General features: G+C 37.8%; 1 protein-coding gene across 18 annotated transcripts in view; it reads right to left on the reverse strand.

Moving 5' to 3' along the window:
• Positions 1-20,945, reverse strand: part of DST (dystonin) — a 427,647-nt gene that overhangs the window by 116,052 nt on the left and 290,650 nt on the right. For 13 of the 18 annotated variants that reach the window (XM_054569508.1, XM_054569506.1, XM_054569525.1 and 10 more), the window contains 12 exons: positions 20,812-20,940; positions 18,544-18,632; positions 17,078-17,210; positions 10,583-16,006; positions 10,306-10,455; positions 9,160-9,375; positions 8,826-8,975; positions 7,736-7,969; positions 6,365-6,517; positions 4,770-5,003; positions 3,805-4,071; positions 306-854 (listed from right to left, as the gene is read on the reverse strand). In XM_054569508.1, the coding sequence (XP_054425483.1) occupies positions 306-854; positions 3,805-4,071; positions 4,770-5,003; positions 6,365-6,517; positions 7,736-7,969; positions 8,826-8,975; positions 9,160-9,375; positions 10,306-10,455; positions 10,583-16,006; positions 17,078-17,210; positions 18,544-18,632; positions 20,812-20,940 (7,728 nt within the window). The remainder of the gene's footprint in view (positions 1-305; positions 855-3,804; positions 4,072-4,769; positions 5,004-6,364; positions 6,518-7,735; positions 7,970-8,825; positions 8,976-9,159; positions 9,376-10,305; positions 10,456-10,582; positions 16,007-17,077; positions 17,211-18,543; positions 18,633-20,811; positions 20,941-20,945) is intronic. The other 5 variants (XM_054569517.1, XM_054569516.1, XM_054569519.1 and 2 more) reach the window with 1 other exon arrangement.

The raw sequence follows: 20,945 nt of genomic DNA on the forward strand, positions 1-20,945 counted from the left end.
GAGACAAAGCATAAATGCCACCTGGTGGTCAAATTGGGTAGTAATGAGTTTTAAGAGAGGGTTGTCTAGAAACTAACTAAAACTAACTCAAAACTAACTAAAAAAATTACTTTGGGCTCCTAATCTTTAAATCCATTTTTTAAAGAATATAAATAAAACTGAGGTAAACAGGATAAAAGTACCTTATTTTCCCTGCTTCAGTTTTTAGGTTTCTCACTTCTCATCCCAAAACAAAAGTTAAGAGGACAGAATAAAAACTATAATCACAGACTGATCATCCCCTTAAAAAATAAAAACAAAATTACCTTAGAGTAGAGAGATCTGAACCGATCTGTTGCATGATCCAATTTGCTCTGGACTTCTCTGTGAGTGGCAGACATGTCAATATTATGCTGGTCAGCCTTGCCACCTCCATCTCTTCTGCTGCAAGATTTGGCTGCTTCTAACACCCTGTTTGCAGAAATTGTGATGTACCTCAAGTCACCTTTGTGAGAAATAACATCTTCTGAGAAACTCTTTTGCCTCTTCAATTTGGTCATTAAACCACTGAAGTCATCTGCACCTGCCTCCAGGTTTTCAAGTTCTTGTTCTGACTGCTGCAGCCAGTGTTCAAACTCGCTATAGTCAGCATCGAACTTCTCTAGTTCTTCCTGCAGAGAATGCGTTAATTTCATTTTCTTTTCCGACTCAGCCAGCGCGGTTTCGTAATGCGCTTTCAGGTCCTTCATGTTCTTTTGCAGTTTCTCTTTTTCCTCGGGAGAGAGATAGTGACCCTGTTTCTCAAGCAAGGCTTGTGCGGACTGAGTGGCCAGGAGGACAGCTTGGTGCTGAGAGACGATCTTGTCATGCTGGGCCTGAGTGAAGAAAACAAATCCGCTGTGACTTTAAAGCAGTGACAGACAGGGTTTCATGGAGGCTGTGGGGAGCTCTCTGTTGCCTCAGGACCTAGAGACTTAAATGATCTACAGACAGAAAACTTGCTTTTTGTTAACCTTTTCAAAATGCCCAGTATTTGCTTTTTACTGAATTTCAGAATAGCAAAATCTACATTTTGAGCACTCTAATCTTATTTTTAAGAAAATTTCCAATCTTCTCTTCAAAGTAGTTGTATAATCACATAGGCTTGTATTTTTCTTTTTAGCAGTATAGGGGAAAAAAGGTAACAGATTTCTCTTCCAATTCTAAAACAAGCATCTACAATCAGATCTCATTTTACTCATTGCTTCCTCGCAACCACCTTAAACAGACTGCTAAGGTCTTTACCTAATCACTGAGCAAATGGGTATAAAATTTTTTATTATGAAATGATCCTGAAAGGACATTTAAATATAAAAAATTTTTTGTGATTTTAAAGTTATAAAAACACTATGACAGTGATCAAGCAAGAATGATACACATTCACAGAAGCCCAATGAAGTTAGAGAAACATATAATAAAAGAGAATATTGCAGCTACTAGCTTCATTGGGTCTCAGTTTCCTGCATGTGGAAAAGAGAGATAATGACCCATACATGTCGCAGCTTTGCTGAAAGGAGTTCGTAACATCACACACGCAGAACACTTCCCGAAGAGCCTAACGCTTCCCAGGGATTAGAATCCCCTCTGAAGGCAGAAAGGAGGGCTTCCAGCGGGCACACTGCCAACAGGCCACAGGTGTGTCGAGCTGCTGCTTCGCTCACCCTTCGGGGAGGCTGGGGGACTTGAAGGGGCTAAGAGTCCCTTTCTCTCCAGCCAGAAGCACCTTCTTTATTTACCCCCATATTCCATTCAAATATGACCAAAAGGATAATAATCGTTAGGGGTAATTTCCCGCATTTCTTATATAGGCCCACAAATGACCTGATGCCGGAGCTCTTGTAGGACCCGGCCCCCTCCCAGCCCACGCCAAACACTCCAGGCTCTCCCACCCCTACCTTCAGCCCCACCTTGTTAGACACTTTAGGACGTTTTTCTCCAGTTGCTCTCCTGCGTAAGAACAGCTCTTTCCTCAGACATCTGTTTGGCAACCCCCCATCTCCTTGAAGTCTTTGCACAAATCTCAGCATCTCATTGTGGTCTACTCTGATGATTCTACTTAACTCTGGAAAGTGGGCCCCAACTCCACACTCAACCACCATACGCACTCAATTCTTCTCTCTAAGCAAAAGGTTACCTTCTAACACCCCACAGATTTTAGTTACTTATTGCCTTCCCCATCCTCCTCTCTCCTTAGTCAGTAAGCAGCAAAACTGGGGGTTTATTTTGCTCACTGGGGAGCCCCAGAGACCTAGAACAGTGCTGGCACATGGGCAGGGGGTGGTAAAAATATGCTATGAACTAAAAGGTTGAGAAGCAATATTGTAGGGCAATTGTTCTCTTACAAGTCTGATCCAAATCAGTCAGCTGAGAATAGACTCATCAATATTTGTTTCCTCACTGTCTGCAACAATGGTTGCCATATTGTGGGTAAATGATAAATATTTTTGTCTTAATAACTTTTCTCCCACAGGCTATGTCTTTGATATTCAAGTTACCTTCAAATACTAACCTCCAGTAGGTCTTCTGCACATAGTAGACTGGACGGACATATAGAATACCTTATAAATGATCTGATCCATAGCCTTCCTTTTACAGATGAGAAAACTCAGGCCATAGGAGAATAGCTTGGCCCAGGACACGTGGCCCAAACATACAACTAGACACAGAGCCCTGATCTAGCCTTTGGGCCAGCTCTCCACTCTACCAGGAGATTAGGAATTTCTAAAGCACTTTCAGAGTTTCATATTCTTAGAAGTTAAAGGAGAAGGCAAATGTCATGCTGTTGCTAAAAACAAAGGCTTTCCTATTAAGTATCTATATGTTTGGGTCAACCCACTGGTATTTTTCACTCCTTGGGTCAAGTTATCAATCTTTCCTGATTTGTTTGTAACTGACTCATAATCCTTCAGGAATACATCAGATTTTTCATCGTAAGAGACAATTACAATAAGGTCCTTTAATTGCCCCTTCACACTGTGATACAGTAAATACTCTCTCCCTTCCTCTGGTTTAATTTATATTTCCTGTAACACAGAACCTCAGAGAGATCATTTTATTCCAAAAACTCCAACTTGGAGGAAAATGCAGACCTGCAAACGTTCCCAAAGTCCGGTCATCTTACTACCAAAAGCCAAACACTGAAATAAAATGATCAATTATGTGACACTTTAAGATGGTTTCCAAAAAGTTCTTTTGTTCCTATAATAGCAGTGATGTTAGCTTTGATTTTCAACATGTAGTGAACTTTTAGAAGAGCCCTTATTCCTCTTCTCAACAATAGCATTTACTGTACAGATGAGCTGAGGCACAGAGAGACGTATAGCAAGCTGGTCTGCGAACACAAATTAGAAGTTAGCAGAGTAGCTGAGCTCACGGCCTAGTTTTGAATACAAACTCCATCCCTTGCTAAATGTGTCACTTTGGGCAAGTTACTTTCCTTCTGTAAGTTACAGTTTCCCCATCCATAAAATAAAAATAAAAACCTCAGTTCCTGGTCCATACTATTGCTCTACAAATCTTAGCTTTAGTATTATTATTTATATTAATTCTTTTTAATTCTGCTTCACTTATAAGAATGCCAATTCTAATGACTTATTCCTCATTGTTTTTGACCTGCTTAAAATTCTCACAATTTACATTTGACATAATAATGAACCTCAGAAAAAAAAACACCTTACACTCAACGTTCATTAAAGTTTGAAAAGATAACTCATGTGCTAAGTTGTTCCTATCTTTACAGAACTAAAAACAGAATTTTACAATATCATAATGTTTAAGACAACAAACCTTAACTTTCTGGTATTGCTGGTTCAGATTCTCCTCAGTGGTTCCAACTGGCCCATCAACATCAGTTTCCAACAGGTTACCATTAACTTCATCCTCTTCTCCAATCGCTGACTTGCTGTCACCTTCTTGAAAATGAGTCCCATTCTGTTCAATGACCTGTTTCTGTGTTATCCCTGCCCTTTCTGAGTCTTTGTCAATATCTGACAACCAGTCCAAAAGGTTTTCTATTTTGTTTTTGCTCTCTTCCAGCTGCTTCACAGCTGCAACCTAGGCAGGGGAGAGGGAGCGACAATGGGTATTCTTAATGTGGCCAAGGTATTAGCTTTAAAACATCCCAGTTTAGATCATTTAAAATTAGAGTGGGGATACTGAAAACTGACATACGTTGAAAACTGAAGACCTTAAAATTAAACCTTAGAGGAATAGGAAGTTACTTTGAAATTTCCAGCGTTCTTAAAAATACATTCCAAAATTTTAACTACAGTTAAATACATTTCACAAGTAGTAAGTCTCACAATTGCACTTACACTTTTTTTAAAAGTTAAGCAAAGTGAAGAACAAAATAGAAACAGAGGCATGAAAACATGCAACAGACAACTGGCAAAGGGGCAAGAGGACTGGATGGAAGAAGGTGAAGGGGTTAGCCAAAGAACATCGGTGTATAACTCAGACAGTGTGACGATGGCCAGAGGGAAGCGGGGAAAGGGGAGTGTGGCAGTAGGCACTGGGGGAAAACTGGGACGTCTGTAATAATGTCAACTACAAAAATAAAGAAAAAAGTTAAGCAAAGCCAACTCTTCAAACTTTGTGTAGTATCTGGTCAACTATAAACCTGGAAGCCCAGAATTCTAGTCCCTGGTGCTAGTCAGTGCTTACTGCCACCTGATATCACTTAATGAATCAAGAAACAGTTAAACTAATCATTTTCAGCAAAGCAACCGTGTACCACATATTTGAATAAGGACCTTTTCATTTTCTTCCTTGATTGCTGTCATCACAACTTTATCCAGCTCCTTTTTCGACTGTTCTGCCTTTAAATTAAGTTGTTCACACTTTATCTTAGCTTCATTAAGTTTCTGTTCAATCAAAGCCTTATCTTCTCGTGACAGTTTTTCGCCATTCTCTTTTAAGAAGTTCTCTGTGTTTTTCACTATTTCTGCCAATGCCTGTGCACTTCCTTGCATATCTTTCTGCAATTCCTTATAACACAAAAGGAAAAAAAATCTTATGAAATTACTACCTATTTAATTTTTCCAAAGTTGTCATTCTAAAAAGAGGATGAGCAAAAGAAGGAAATCCAGCACATATAGCCTGAAAAAGAATACTCAATATGTTAATAGGAGTTGGTTTATTTAAATCACAATATTTATTATAATTTGAAATCTCAAACATTAAAGGTATGAGATTTTCATGTTTGACAGAGATATGGTTTGTAAAACATTGAAAACAATGAAGTATTCAGTATATAATCTATATAAAGTTGCACATACCAGATCTTTTTACATTACATGAGTGCATTTATAAAGGCTTTTAAATGCATGACCATATTATTTATTCTATTTCTAATATGTTCTCAGAATAAAAACAGATAGTTCTGTAAGTTACAAACTAAGTTGTTCCTAAAATAATTTCTATACTAAGATGATCTCTTCTTCTGAACACCAGAGCTTCATGATATGTAATGTTTGCTTCTTTGTTTAGGTGTTGGACAACTCAAAATTAAGTATTCTCCTCAGCAGTAATAGCTTTCTTCTGTCCAGATTTCTCTACGTATTTTTTCTTCTATTCATCCTTTACTTGGCATTTTAATTCTCTATGATGTGCTTTGTTTAAGCTTTCATATTATTTTTCCATATTTTCCAGACTCCTCAAATTTTTCTGAGTATTTGAACTGAAAGAGATACTTATTGAACAACAACACTGTGACATTCACTGTGCTAGCCACTTAACACACAATATTTACTTAACTTTTATAACAACATGGTAATGGAATTATGACCAATGAAGAAACTGAGGCTTAAAAGATTAAATTACAAAGCTAACAATGTGCAGTGTCTGGGATTTGGACCAAGAGCTAGCTAATTACAATGAGAACATTCATTCTTCTGACGCCAAAATAAAGATACCTTTATCTGTCATTATTGTGGGTTCCTTCAGTGAAAAGAGACAGACTGCAGAGAAAGACGAAAGGAATAAGAAAGAGCTAAGGAAGAGAAATAACCCAAACTGATGGCTATTTCACCTGATTTGAAAGTGAGTGGCCTGGCCTTAAATGTATCCAAGTCTTAACTCATAACACAACGTATTTCTATTATCAAACCTCCTTTGTATTTTCTCCACTCAATATCTCACCAAAAACCAGTCAAGAAAATTATTTGACTTGTTTGAAGTTGGAAATGTAACTCTTAGTCTAAAGTGTACGGCTCCGGAGGCCCAGGGTATGCCTTGTCTTAGAAAAGCTAAAATGGCTGCCATTTTTCAATAATCCTAACTGCTTTCCAAGTAATAGTAATCGAACTTAACATCAACATAGAACTAATCATGCAAAACCAAATTCTACCTCTTGCTTGGACTGGTACTTCTTTAGCTCAACTGTGCCATCTCCAATCACGAAGGCTTCCTGGTGCCCAATCAGGCGGTTTTCAGTCTGGGTTAGGAGGTCACAGATCCCCTGCAGTTTCTCCTCGTACTCCTGCTGACGCTCCGCCACAATCTAGAGTGGAACAAAACCAAAGCGTCTGTAATGGCGGCCGCAAATTCACGATAGCTCCTCATTAGAATACATTTTGCAAGTTTCCTCTAAATAAGCTTTCTGAGTATGCTGTAAACATGATAGCAGTGGGGTACAAATTGAGCAAGGGGACACAGAAAGTAAGAGCCTGTCCCATATACGAGGAAAGTGACCATGTTTGGATGAAACTGCTCAACAGAATACTGGCCATGCACATGTGTAAGAGATGAGACTTCTGACCGACAAGAAGAAACATTCCATTTTCTTAAGCTCTTGAAACCTGCGACACACACAATTAATTCTGTAAAAGGATATCAAAACAGAAGTTAGTCGTGGTTTGCCTGTTAATATATTTGATGTGTGCATATAGGTTATCATGCTAGAGACAATGCCTGGATGCTTCAGGAAATAATAAAAAGAACATTGCATGCACTATTTTTACTTAATTGCTATATCTAATTCCATTACCACCTCTTTGTTCATTACTGATTGCTATTGGATGCAGCACTCTAATGTAATTCATTAAATCTTTCTAAGAAATGTATTTCATAAGTCAATTGCTTGCATCTTTCATCTTCCTATTACACACACACACACACACACACACACACACACACACATATACTAGTTACTCATCTTATGGCCATTGATCATGTTTACCAGGAGTCTAACATGTCCTGGGCAAGGTACTGAGTATTTTATATTCATTATTTTATCAGTGCTCACACTACTACCAGGTAAGCACTGATACTAATTCCAATTGCCCAGTGAGAAAACTGCGGCTAAGTGACTTGCCCCGGGGTCCCACAACAAGTGAGAGGTGCCACTGGGATGTGGGCAGAGGCAGTCTGGCTCCAGACAGAGCCCTGCTGTGCCACGCTGCCCCCTAGGGGAGGAGGCCCGTAACCTTCTTTATGCATATACTCATTGATTCCACTTGAAATTTCTGAGTGCATCTACTACTAAAAAAAAAGAAGACTCTCACCTGAAAACAGTAGTTTCAAGGAGTCATGAAAATTAAAATCAATGAACTATAGCATTATTACAGAAAGCAATAGTATTACGCATTGTAGAATCTATGCATTCTACCCTGTCCATTAACTGCCTTTCCAGAAAAATCTCTCCTATCATGCCATAGTCCCTGGGTATGGGTTTCACAGTGAAGAACTAAAAACAAAGAGTCCACAAAGAAAGGCAAACCTTCTTATCATCAAGATCCTGTTCTAGCTGTAACTGAGTCTCTAAATGTTCCACCTGGGCAGTTATTGATTCCTGCACATCAAGAAAACACTTCTGAGTTGTATTTAAGAGCCTCAGCAGTTGTTTGCTCTGGCTGGGAGACAGATCTTGTGCATATTCAGAAATGAAGAACTGCACATCAAAGGCAGTAGTCTCCAGCTGTGTTTTGGTATGTCCAAGGTCTTTCAACGTGTCCTGTGAGCAAAGCGGTAAAAGTTATCAACAGGGAGTGAAGCCACAACATACAGTTTATATCAATGATAACATTTATTTTTAAAAAATGTTTCTCATATCAAACTCAAGGTTTTAGTAATATTTTTCATTTAGTCAAAAACCTATTCATCATCTAATAAATCTGGTAATGATGAATTATTTAAATACTGTGGTAATTAATATTATCCATAAAAAGATAAACCTCTAAGAATATTTCAACCTTACCTGCCATATCACACTTCAAATGAAACTCTGACAAAAGGCAAAGATTCCACTTGCATAAATTTACCACAGTGAAGGGGAAACAACATCAAAATATTGCTTGCTAATATTTATAGCACCCATGCTATTGTGGTAGCACATAAATGAGACTATGGGGAATTTGAAACATAGATTAAATGGGCCAGAACTTCAGTTTTCTAGCTCCCAAGTCAGGAGCCTAACCATCATTCATGGGGCATGCTGTTGAAATTAAGAACTTGTAGGGTAGGGGAAGGCGTGACAAAGAAGACTAATACATAAATACTTCTTATACTATGATGTACTTATATGATTAATTTATACTATTATGGATTTGACTAATATATAAATAAATACATAAATACAAATCTCAGTATGTCAGTGGTAGTAAGAGTTATATAAGGCAGCTGAGATAGTGTCAGAATGACCCATAACTTGTGATTATTTTATAGTTGTGTCAATTATAAACAAACACTTTGGAGAGAGAGAGAGAGGAAATAGTCCTACAGAGCCTTAGCAAAGTCGTATTTTTTCATAAACACTTGTTATATTAAGTCCACATTTTTAAATGTGCTTTGTCTTACTATTTGATACTTGCCTTGAGAAACTCCAAACTCTGCCTTACATGTTGGGTATCTTGAACATTCCCAGCCTCCATATTCTTCACAGACTTGCTTTTCTCTGATATCCAATGTGAGAATGACTTCAGTTTGTGCAGAAATTCTTCATGGGAAACTGCTAGTTTTGACTAGAAAAAAAATTGTGTTCATTTCTGTCTGTCCTTAAAATTCAAATGCCTATAAATGACAATTCTGTCTTAAGGGCTTAACACTTTGAAAACAAAATAACTTCAGTTAATGATTAAATTTTTAAATAATCAAATTTTCTTCAAAATTCAAATCTGACTCAGTGTGAAACATGTTGATGCCTACCATTTCACAGTCAATTGCAAGCATGGTGTGTTTCATTTTTTCTGAAGACGCATTGCTGAGGGAAGAGAAGGCATTCTGCAAACTTCGGTGGCTCCTACTCAATTCCTCAAGATGGTCTCTGGGGAAGTCACCGGGAAGAGACTTTAAAAACTCTTCTGCCAACTTCATGTCTTTTCTTAAAATGACAGCAATTGGAGCCATTCCCAGTTCAAATGTCTGCAAAATATATATACTTTTTTTCGCATTTACCATTTTTATTTTGCTATGCAGAAGCATACATTCACCATGGGCTGTGCAATGCAGTACACAGTGTAATGGAGGATATATCTTTTTGAAGGCTATTTATAACTAAACACTATATAACTAAATACAGTGGAAATTCTGTACCGTTTAAGGCTTGGCTCTTAACTAGGTTGTAAATATGGGCCATATTTAGAAATAAAATACTTTTTCAAGTAAAAGAAAACCATTTTAAAAATATAAGGGAGAAGAAACAAAGAAAGAAAAAAATAGGCACTCAACAGGTTTTTCCAGAGTGAAATTTCATAATATTGTAAACTAACAAAAGTACACATTTTCTTCCTAAAATAATCACAAGTTACATATTTAGGACCTAATAGGGAACTTTAGGAAGCTTTTCAGATTGGACATGGACCAAAGTGGACAACAAAGAAGAAACCACATTAACATGCTAAAATCAGTACTACCTTATAATGAATTAAATTAGATACACAAAGCAGGATTGTAAGCATTAAATATTTCCAGAAGATCAGAGAGTCATTACTCATTATGGGTTAAGAGTAGTAAAACCAGAAGAAACAAGTACAAGATTAAACTGTTCACTGAATGAATTTGGCTACTAGCACATCTAATCTGGGATAAACCTGACACGCCAGGCCTAGGCAGCTTCGAGTATATTAGGGTAATCTTCATATATTTGTAAATAAAAGATCTGTCACTTAAGAAATTGAAATTTTGTTTGGACTTTAATAATAATATATATAATATACATATCTCCCAGATAGAAATATTTAGTGGCAAACACAAATATGACTAATATTCAAAACATAAATGTAAGGAGCTCTGATTATTTTTCCAATTTTCTTAGCAGACTACCATCCATAACAGGCAGCAGACAATTCTTACCTCTAACTGTTTAAGTTGGTGCTTCAAAGCTTCTAGACTGTTATCCAGAGACTCTTGGTTGTCTAAGGGAGACTTCATATCTTGAAGCAAAGCCAAATACTCATGCATTTTTGATGTGTGCTGTAAACACTGCTGTAACTCACTGGAAAACTAAACACAAATTTGGACATTTTAATTCAATAGCCTCTATGCAGGTTTGTAGAGGAAGTAAAATGTATGAGGTGATTCCCAAATGTTTCATGCAGCTACTTCTATATGAAATACAAAGTCAACTTACTTGTTCCATTGAGCTATCTCCAGAAGTCATTTCTTTTGACCCGGAAACACATTCTGAATGTTCTGGGAAATCATTGCATTTCTCCTCCAGCTTCTCGTCTCTTGGTAAGGCTGATGCTTGTACAGTAGAGTTTTCTGATCCAATTTCTTCTGTATTTTGTGAATTAAGAGAACCATGGTTTCCTTCCTTGCTTTGAAGGTTATCTAGAAAATGTGGCTTTCCATCCACCACCTCAGTAGCAGGAGATGATTTTTGATTCAACTCTGCACACTGTTCTTCTTTGTTTGAACAGCCATCAGCAAGCAGCGTACAAAAAATGTTTTCAAGTTGCAGGGGAACTACTTCAGATGTAATACCTCTTTTCTCTAGATCATACCCCATCTGAGTTAATTCTTTTGCCAATTCAAATGCTCCAGTAATTTTTTGGCTATACTGATTTTGCTGAAGTATGTCAAGGAGAAGCTCAGGCTTAAGATTTCCAATACAGAATGGATCATCTCTACTCTCTGCTCTTAGTTCTGATGAGTTGTTTAGAGGGGAAATTCCAGGAGAGTCACTGATCTTCGAGTCATCACTGAGCACACGAGATGCTTCATTTACCACTTGTGATGCGTTCATCCTTTTAGTTAAACTTTGAGTTAAAATTTTAGTGTCTGTACAGGCTCCAGGTTCTCCAACCTCTTGAGAATTCATATGACCTTCTTTCAATCTACTTTTTAAGATGTCCTTTACATCCTCAACAAATACCTCAGTTAACTCAGGAATCTGAACCTCCTTTCCTTGGAATCCTGGAGACAAGGCTTGTTCTTTTAGTGGCTGTTGCCCAATTATTTCTTTCCTCTTGTTCATTTCTAAGGAAGAGTAGTCAGTGCTTAAAGTGTTACTGGAGTTATCACTTCTTATTCCTTTTTTACTGAGGCCCGATGGCACAGAATCAGTACTTTTCCCATGGCCTTCCATGTTCCTAAGGGGTGAGACTGAAAGTGTGCTTTCCTTTCTTTCTGATGTGAACGGAGGAATTTCTGTCCCTCCTTCTGAGACATCTTTAGTATGAATGTCATTCTGTTGAACCATCTCATTTAGAGGTGAGTCTTCTTGAGTAAGGGTTGCCCTCTCTTTTGCATTATCAACTCCTAATTCTAAGGGTTCTTTCATGGGAGGGGAAGCTTTTGGAGTGCAACTTGGGATTTCTGCATTTGGCTTCAGCATATCTTTTGCTTTTACATTTTTTGCACACTGTTTTAAGTAAGTAAACAGATCAAGCTCTTTCTCAGGTTTGTCAGTGAGTGAATCTTTCTCAGTACTTATATTTCCTTCAGACAGTGTGTCTAAAACAATGTCACTGACCACTTTGGAAACTGAAGAATCAAGTATTTCTTCAAGATTCTCAAACTGAACAGGACTTTGACTAACAATTGTTTGTAGATTCTTTGCTTCATCTTTAATAGCTACAGTTGCTTTAGTAAGGCTTCCTTTATGATTATGTTCGTCACTGTTTGTGATTTGTGGAAATGGAAACTGACTACTAACTAAATTAAGACTCTCCCTCATACTTTTACCAGGCAAAAGTTTGAGAGGTGTATTATCTTCTACTAGACCTTCTATAGGATCTTCTCCTGAGCACATTTTATGAATTGATGTTTCATCTTCTGTTAGTATATTGTTTTTGTCATCTTTCTTTTTCATTGCATCTCTTCCATTTCCTTGATGATCTTTATCAGTTACAGAGTCCATGGATGACAAATGGCTTCCCTCAGCAGGTTTTCCTATTAAATTAGGCTCAGAACAAATGATTTCATTAGCAATTGAACTGATATGAGTATTATGCAAAATATCCACAGGGCCAAATGTGTCCTCTGACTCAGTGTCTTTAGTGATAGGCAGCAATATATCCTTAAGGTCCATCTCAGGATTCAACAGATTTTCTTTGCTTCTCCCAGCAACCTCGGTTGTGTATTCTGGAAAACTGTCTCTTTCGGTAACCAAGCTACTTTCAGTACTTGACCCTAGCTGTACGACATTTACACTTTGCTGTTTTTCTAAAAAATTGTAATTGTGCTTTTGGCCCAGGAGAATCATTTTATTAGTACTTTGATTTTCATGGCTTTTTTCTTTTTCATTCATGGTGGTAGCAAACAACTGCATACCTATACCTTCAGCCTCATCTTGGCACATGGGCTTTTCCTTCTCATCTCCTACTCCTCCTCCTCCTCCTCCTCCTTCTTCTTCTTCTTCTTCTTCACTATCGTCATCATCACCATCAACATTGTCGTCATCGTCATCATCATCCTCATTGTCCTGATCATTACTGTCATGTATATAATCCCCATAACTCTCTTCATTTCGCATAGATTCTAAGTGCTCAATATCAGATTTAAGTTCTTCTCCAGTTACATATTCTTCTTCTCTCTCTCTCCAACAGCCAGTGTCATCAAATTTTAATGAAGCACTGAGGCTCTCTTTCCTTCCTACAGTTTCACAATCAGTCAATAAGTCAGACTCATCACCTTCTAGGTTATTTGCACTTTCCCTTTCTGATACAGTTTCCAGCCACTGTTCATTGACCTTGTATGAGCCAAGTGAATTTAAATGGATTCTTTCATCAGCATCTAATTCAGCTTTCTCAATACCTATGAGACAATCCTGAAAAGACTGTGCTTTCCCCCTCACTCTTAAGCTCTCCACCAGCCCTCCCTGAATCACCACAGAGTCTTCATCCTCTTTTGGAACATCATAGAAAATATTGCTGGGAGAATCAGCCCCATCGTTTTCCTCTCGCAGTGTGTCACAGTCCTCAGGTTGCAGACCATCACAATCATCACTTTCAAGAAGCAGAGAATCATGGTCATCGTCTTCAAACAAAGGAGTATCATAAAAATCATCATCACTATCACTGTCTGTTTCTGTGTCCCTCTGCTGATCATCCAGTAGCGATGTTTCATAGTCACCAGCACCGACAGCCTCTTCACGCAGTGGTGTGCCACAAACCCGAGATGCGTTGGTGTTATCTGTATTGCCCCTTGGTGTTATGGCCCAGGTGTGCTCTTCCATTCTGGACTCATTTTGAGTGTCTTTAGGTTTCTGTTGTAAAGCAGCATGCATTTTTTCATCTTCCCCACAAGTATCTGAAATATATTTATCATTGTGATATTGTACCTGAGAATCACTACAGCCAATATTTAAAGATTTCTGTCCACTGTGTTCTCCCTTCAAACTGATGTTAATAGCTGCAATTCCTAGAAACTGGCCTTGAAGTTTTTCTCCCACTCTTGGACCCAGTAACATGGTTTGCTCATTGGATGGCAATGCAGAGTCTTCACATTTACTTCCTTCGCTCTCTGCAGTGTGTAAATTATTAAAACTTCCCTGATCATTCCTCAATTTATCATGACTTAACAAGGCACTCAGTCTGGGGGAATAGTCAAAGATAGCTGAATCCTTGTTCATACTATCTTCAATCTCTGTTTCTTTCAAGTCACAAACTCTACTACTTTTTGATTTTAAAAGAGAAGTTGTTATCAAATCACTTGCAAGGTTTTCAATGTTTTTAGAATGACTACATTCATCTGCATGTTCATTTGTTTCAACTTGACTTTGATTTTCACAGTTTTTAGGTATGTTTCCAGAGTCTTGTCTAAGCCTGCTAACTTTGGCAAGTCCAGGCTGTGTAAAATATGATACAGAATTGGGAACATTCACACTGGATGAATTCTTAACTTTATGATCCGTCACTATTACATTTGCCAGGTTTTCTGACTGATAAAATTCACTGAAAACATTATTTCCCATTTCATTAAGCTCTTCATCTAAGGCATACTTCCTATTTTCAGGCATTTCATTATGTTTAGGTTCTCTGCAAAGGCATTTATCAAAACTACTTGGTGAAGCCATACTCTTATCTTTTTCCTTACTTGGGGCATTATTCAGAAATACACCAGGGAGCCTTAAGACATCAGTACATTCTTTCATGGACATATCTTCATCAAATTCTGCACTGCAGCCTTCCAGTAGCATAGCAACAGCCTCATTCAAGTCTCCATCGAACAGCAAAAGCCTCTGCCCTGTGTTCACATCCATATAGCTATTTATCATCAAATAAGACAGGAATAATTTTTTAGTCTGTTCTACATTCTGAGCTGCCACTGGCTCTTCTCCATCAAAAGTATCCTCTTCTTGCCTGTAATCGTGGACTGTAGATGGCTGGAATTTACAAAAAGACAGCCATCTTCTGGCATTCTTACAAGCTTCTACATCTCCCAAATCTGGCATTTTATCAGGCAGCATTATGCTTTTCAAAATCGATGTTGTCTTATTATCTATAATTCCTAGCTGCTGAGCAACATCTAAATCAATGACCTGAGAAGTTTCTGGAATATACAGAGCAGCTATTTTCTGCCTACCATTTAGCATTTTGTATGCCAATTCATTTGTAATCAACTTCTGCTGCAGGGAAGATGATGTGGGAAATATTTCACCAGAGTGAGGCCAGATGAGTCCGACATAGCCTCGCTGGGCCTCCAGTACCAACAGAGCACTGCTTGAAGTTATTAAATCACACTGGACTGCTTCATCTACAGTTAAACGTTTAGCGGGATTGGAGTGGATGATTCCTCCAGTCTGAACCTGATATGTTAGGATACTATTGGCAGTATCTCTGTCAATCACCCCTTCTGCCGCAGCTTCTTCAACAGTCATTCTCTGACCAGAGCTGCAGTGGACCAGACCTCCAGAAAGAAGCTGTGCGCCTAATAACCTAAACATGGTTTCTCGGTCTATGAGACCTTCATGAGCTGCTCTTAAAATGCTAATGTTTCTTCCACATTTTAATGTTATTCTGCCTCCTTCTTGTGGTCTCACAGGGAGAAGCCGCATCCCAGTGCTTTCCTGTAAAATGCTTCTGTCTATAATATCTATTAAAGACACCCTCTCACAGGTACATGGATCAATAAGATCTTTGCACATATTTTGCCTTTCCAAGACTTTAGAAAATAATGCTGAGGAAACCAAGTTCTGCTGGAAAGCTTTCTGCAGGGTCAGTTGTTCTCCTGTGGCTGGAATAACTAGAAAGCCTGTGGAAAGCAGTATGTCCAGAACTCTGATGGCCATGGATTCTGATATCACGCCTTGAGCCAGAGCATCCAGCACAGGAATTGTGGTGGAAGACACAGCAGAAATGATCTCCTTTGTTTGATTTAGTTCTTTGAGTTGGCACACAACTTGTTCATCAATGAGGCCATGACTTTCAGCACCTTTCAGGTCAAAGCATTTTCTTAATTCTGGTGAAATTAGACCAGAAATCAGTAACTGTGTCTCAAGCAACCTTATTCCTGTGTCATAGTCAATAAGGCCTCTTAAAACTGCCTGAAAGACTGACAGGACTTCTCCAGTTGTCTGATCAATGGTGCCTGCAATCACTTTATCCAGCTGAAAGGAAAATACAAAATTCTCAGGTCAGTCTGGGATTCAAGGGTGGGCAGAGGTTCATGAAACTTGGTGTGCATTTTTTAAAAATAAATAGCACACTTCAACATAAAAATCCTCTACTTACCAAGGCGCGGCAATGTTGTGAATGTTAGGCAGCTCAAATGCACAAGTGATCTATGTCAGTGATCTATTCAACAGCACAGGATATGATAAAAGCTTTGAAAACAACATGCATCTGTGAATTGAAAACTTAATATTGTGTACATTAACAAGGTTAGTGAAGACACAATAGAGTAAATGATGACAGTGAGAAAACAGAACACATACCCAGAAGGCAAACCATGCTTTCTGCAATTGGGTGAGATTAGTCTACTAACACGAAAGAGAGTGTCAAACCCCATGCTATTGATGTTTACAGCATACAGATTTCTTCCCAGTCAAAAAATAATGAACCGGAAAAATTGTTGCAAACCCCAAATGAGACAAATAGTATGTAAAGTACTCCAGGGAGTAAGGGAATTGAATAGAGAGATAACTTTTTTAATATTGAATACTGTGAATATGTACTATCAAGTTTTAAAAGCTTAAGGAAAGGCCAAATTTTGTGCAATTTCTGTTATATTTTAAGAAGATGCTAGTGCATCCTCATTATAACATATGGCCCAGGGTTACTCAAATAAATCCCATAATATCTCTGAAAATCAAAAAAAATCCCTTAACACTCCAATGTCACCTGCAGAGGTGACTCACAGGCTATTTTATAATATCACATTTACATAATTAAATACCTAATGTAGCAGTAGGAGAATGGCTTTTAAAGAGAAGAGTTAGAAAAATGAATGATTCTTTTCTTTTACCATGCAAGCAGAGATTAAGATGTCACAGAAACTGATGAGAGCAAGTGTAATATTGCATTTGATAAACAACACTGAAATCTCCAAAGACTTAAATAAATTCCACATTTTTTTCCATGTACACAACTCAGGGTAATTTTTTTTACCACTGGCATACATTTCTACAATCATGCAATAAAATGAAGAATCTTGAAATAGCTTCATGTTTTAATATTACCTTCTCCTCTACCTTTACATCTCCTACAGTTTCTGATTCTTGTAGTTTTTTCAGAGATTCGCCAAATAAATTATAACTTTCTTGAAGAGTTTTTAATTGTTTTTCCAATTCATTTCTTTCTTCATCTGTCATTCTAAAATAACCAGAAAGTATGAAATGAGGAGCGCAAGTCTTCTAGTGATAAAAATGATGTATTAGGCTCAATGATATTGTAAAATACTTTTCTAAATAAGTATATAATCATAAAATAAATATAACCTCTTAATATAACCTCAGATTACTCAAGTCTTAGAATGAATGTATATGAAAATTAAGGATGGCCCTAAACACCTTTAGGATTCCTTCTCTTGCCTAAAAAAAGAGACTGAAGAAAAGGGTGTGAACTAAAATATCAGTACCTCTCTAGCATATACAAATTTCTAAAATAACAATAGCTGTTGTCTGATAGAGGGAAAGTTAGCATTGTTAGTCCCGACATGGAAAAGGGACAATGCGGTACCATTACTCAAGATGAAACTTACTTAAGATGAAGGATGAATGAGAGGAAATTAACCTGATTCTCTAAGGCATAATATAAAATCATTCTGGAATAATCCTAAAGCAGACAGTCAAAATGGGTTTAAGAAAAGGGTAGATTCCTTCCCTGCCTGAGCTATTAGCTGAATTATATGAAGTGCCTTGCTGCAAAAAGTAGGACCAAAATACGAGAAATCAGGGCTCCAGCTAAGAACATGAAGAATGTATTCATACAATTTTTTTGGCGCCCCTCATACTAACCTGCTCTCCCGGAGGGAGTGATGGGGCCATAAGGAAACGCCCTGGCCTATATCCATTGGTGGAGGCTTGCCTGTGCTCAGTCTCACTGCTTCTGCATGGGACAGCCTACCATTCTGCCTTTTTTCCTCTGCCCTACTTTATTCATCTACCTCCCTATCTTTTTCCCCTTTTCCTCTGTCATGCCCTTTTTTTCTGCCTTAATCCAGTCCTCCATAGGATGAAATGAAAGAGTACTGGAGTATAAGCCACAAGACCTGAATGACTTGACTTTGCAAGAGTCATTTCAGGTCTCAGGAAGTACTTACATATATTTAAGAAAGTGAAGATTATATTTACACCTATTTTCAAAAAAACACATCTCAGACAGTGCTACTTATATTAAGATTTGGCTTGGAATCTTCACAACTCACTAGTTATTAATCCTTAACCTCTCTGAGCCTGATTTCTTATCAGTAATATATGGGGATAATAAGTACCTTTCAGACTTTTGGTAAACAGACTAAAGTGACTAAAAATGACAATTACTTAAATTGCTAAATTTATAATCTTATGTTATTACATTACTAAGTAAATTAGTGATTGACTTTCATTTTAAAAATCTCAAATAAAATTTACCATCTTCTATTTTCCTGAACATTTTTAAGACCACTTTCCTACACTGAATAAAAGATTAATGAAAACCAACATACTTGTCTCCATGTTTAGCCAAAAACAGCTGCATAGTCTGAAGTGCCTCAGATAACTGTTCCTTCTTGGTTAATATTTCTTCACTGGAAATCTGCAAGGTATGAAAAACACATTCAAATTCTGCCCTCATAGAAACTAACCAACAGTAATTTTTAAAAACAAATCAAGTGTTCAAGACCCAAATGATGTCTGTTTTCAGGGTGACCCAAGTAATAACCCATTACTTATCATCAGTCTCTGGGCCTGGATAAAAGGAGTACTTTGTATTTAGAATGAATGATTAAGGAAAGCCTTATTATTTCATGAGGAAACAGTAATGCAGCGTTGTATGTCTCTTGCATTTGTCACAGATCTACCATGAATCACAGTTGCCGTGACATCCCAGGTGGCCAGAGACTCAGCACTGGCCCAATGCTGCTCCGAAATTACGTGAACGGAGAGCACCGCTCCCGCCGTGTATCTTCCTTCTCCCAAGCTCCTTAATACAATGCTCCTTTTGAAAAACTTAAAGTGATAGTTTACTCTGTATGTCTGCAGATCAAGAGTAACTAATTTTGATTGCAAAGACTCAGTTGTGAAAGTTGCTCAGGATGGTCAGAGGAATAAAACTGATCTGTTTGAGGAGAGCAAGTAACACGCCCTCCGAATTCCTCGGTATATCATTCTGAATACCTAATATCAGAAGTTAACTGCCATTCTTTTAAATGAGCAGAAATGAGAGTTAATGATGAGCCAATGAGAAAGTATCTTGCCCCTGATATATTCTATTTAGAGTCCATTTAAAGTCTACTTTTCATGGTTACAGGTAATAATGAGGCCATATTGATATTTTGAATGACATTTATTATTCACATCAAATTGCCTTTAATTCCTTTATCAAGTGTTACTAGAGATTTATAATTTAGGCCATGATCTTCATTTAAAAAGTATCTACTTTATGCCCACTGGGTCTAAAACTGGTCTAGTAAAATTTTGAAGAATTTAAAACTACAGAATGAGAAAATACCAATGGTTTATAAACCACATTTCTCAAATGAAACTTGTTCTCCCAAGATATCCTTGCTAAGCTGTTGTCCCTATTTTATTTCTTTTCTTATTTGACAAGGGGTGGGGGACAAGGAAAAAAGATATTTTAAACTAAATATATGTATACCAGTACTTTGATGGTTTTGCACCAAACGTAATTGCCTTCCAGCTTCTTTCTTGCACACTTTATGAAACATAGTATGTAAGACTGTGAGTGAATTATTCAATGGAAATAAAGGTCTGTAAACATCAAGAGGGTGCCCTAGATAAAGAATTACATCTGCCTTATATCATAGGGAGAATTAGGCAAGACACTGAAGTTCCCCCTATATAATTACGTCAACAGTATCAATTGATGACAAGTGAGTACTGATGCAGAGCTAGCAAGGGAAGCTAATGATAGTTAACAACAGCCCCTAAAGTTTCCAAGGGTTAGACAGGGACAGGGGGGCAGTGTAGGAAGTTTTCAAAAATGTTGCTTAAGTTAGTGGAAATTTTTAAAAACGCAGCTGCAATTCTTGTGCTATCACGAGCAGCAGCAGCAATACTGGAATTTAGACCTATGGCCTCAGGGCTTCGAGTGGAGGCAGTCTGACAGATGGCATGGAGCACTAACATCTCAGGAGCTGGAGCTATCCAGCTCCTGCCAAAGCTGGGGTACAGAAGATAATCCACAGAACTAAATAACTCACCTAGGTAAGGGAAAGAACCTACAATTTCCAGTGACTAACTGGAGAATACTTCTTCATAGAACAGAAATGGTCCAGAAATGCACAACTAAACTCAATCATGAAAAATGTTTTCCCTAGTTTGCATTTTTGTAACTCTTGAAAGTTCCGTTTACATTTGTTAAGAATGAGACTACATACATTTGTGATACGGAGTGCATGGAATTATTCTGGGCACAAAACAGGATGTCCCTGCTCTTCGGCAACCCTCATCTTAGTAATCAGGAAGCAGATCTAACTATTGTTATGCTGGAAAAGCAGCACAAGATATTAGTTTACTAATAATATGACTAATATATACAGTTCAGGCTTTGGAATCAGAAAACACCTTCTTCTGCCTGCCGCACGCTGTGATCCACTGGGCAAGTGACTCAACCTTTCTGATCCTCATTATAACTGTCTATAAAAATGGAGAGGGGGATTAAAGTAAAGAATTAAGCATATTTTAGGTGGACTGTATCATCTCAGTAAATTCTATCCACTGTTATTATTATTAACCAGGCCCTCGGTGAATACCTTTTGCTTAGAGAAGGGAGATTTTCCAGCCTTCTCTCCATCTCTCAATGTCTTGCTGATATTTGATACCCATTTCTGTAATTCTTTGGCTTTTTCAACATGCTCTTTCTTTTCTTCTTCCAGTGACTTCTGAC

The sequence above is a fragment of the Pteronotus mesoamericanus genome, unplaced genomic scaffold, assembly GCF_021234165.1.
Source record: "Pteronotus mesoamericanus isolate MK-2021 breed Mesoamerican mustached bat unplaced genomic scaffold, CSHL_Meso_final contig_20, whole genome shotgun sequence".
Taxonomy (NCBI): Eukaryota; Metazoa; Chordata; class Mammalia; order Chiroptera; family Mormoopidae; genus Pteronotus; species Pteronotus mesoamericanus.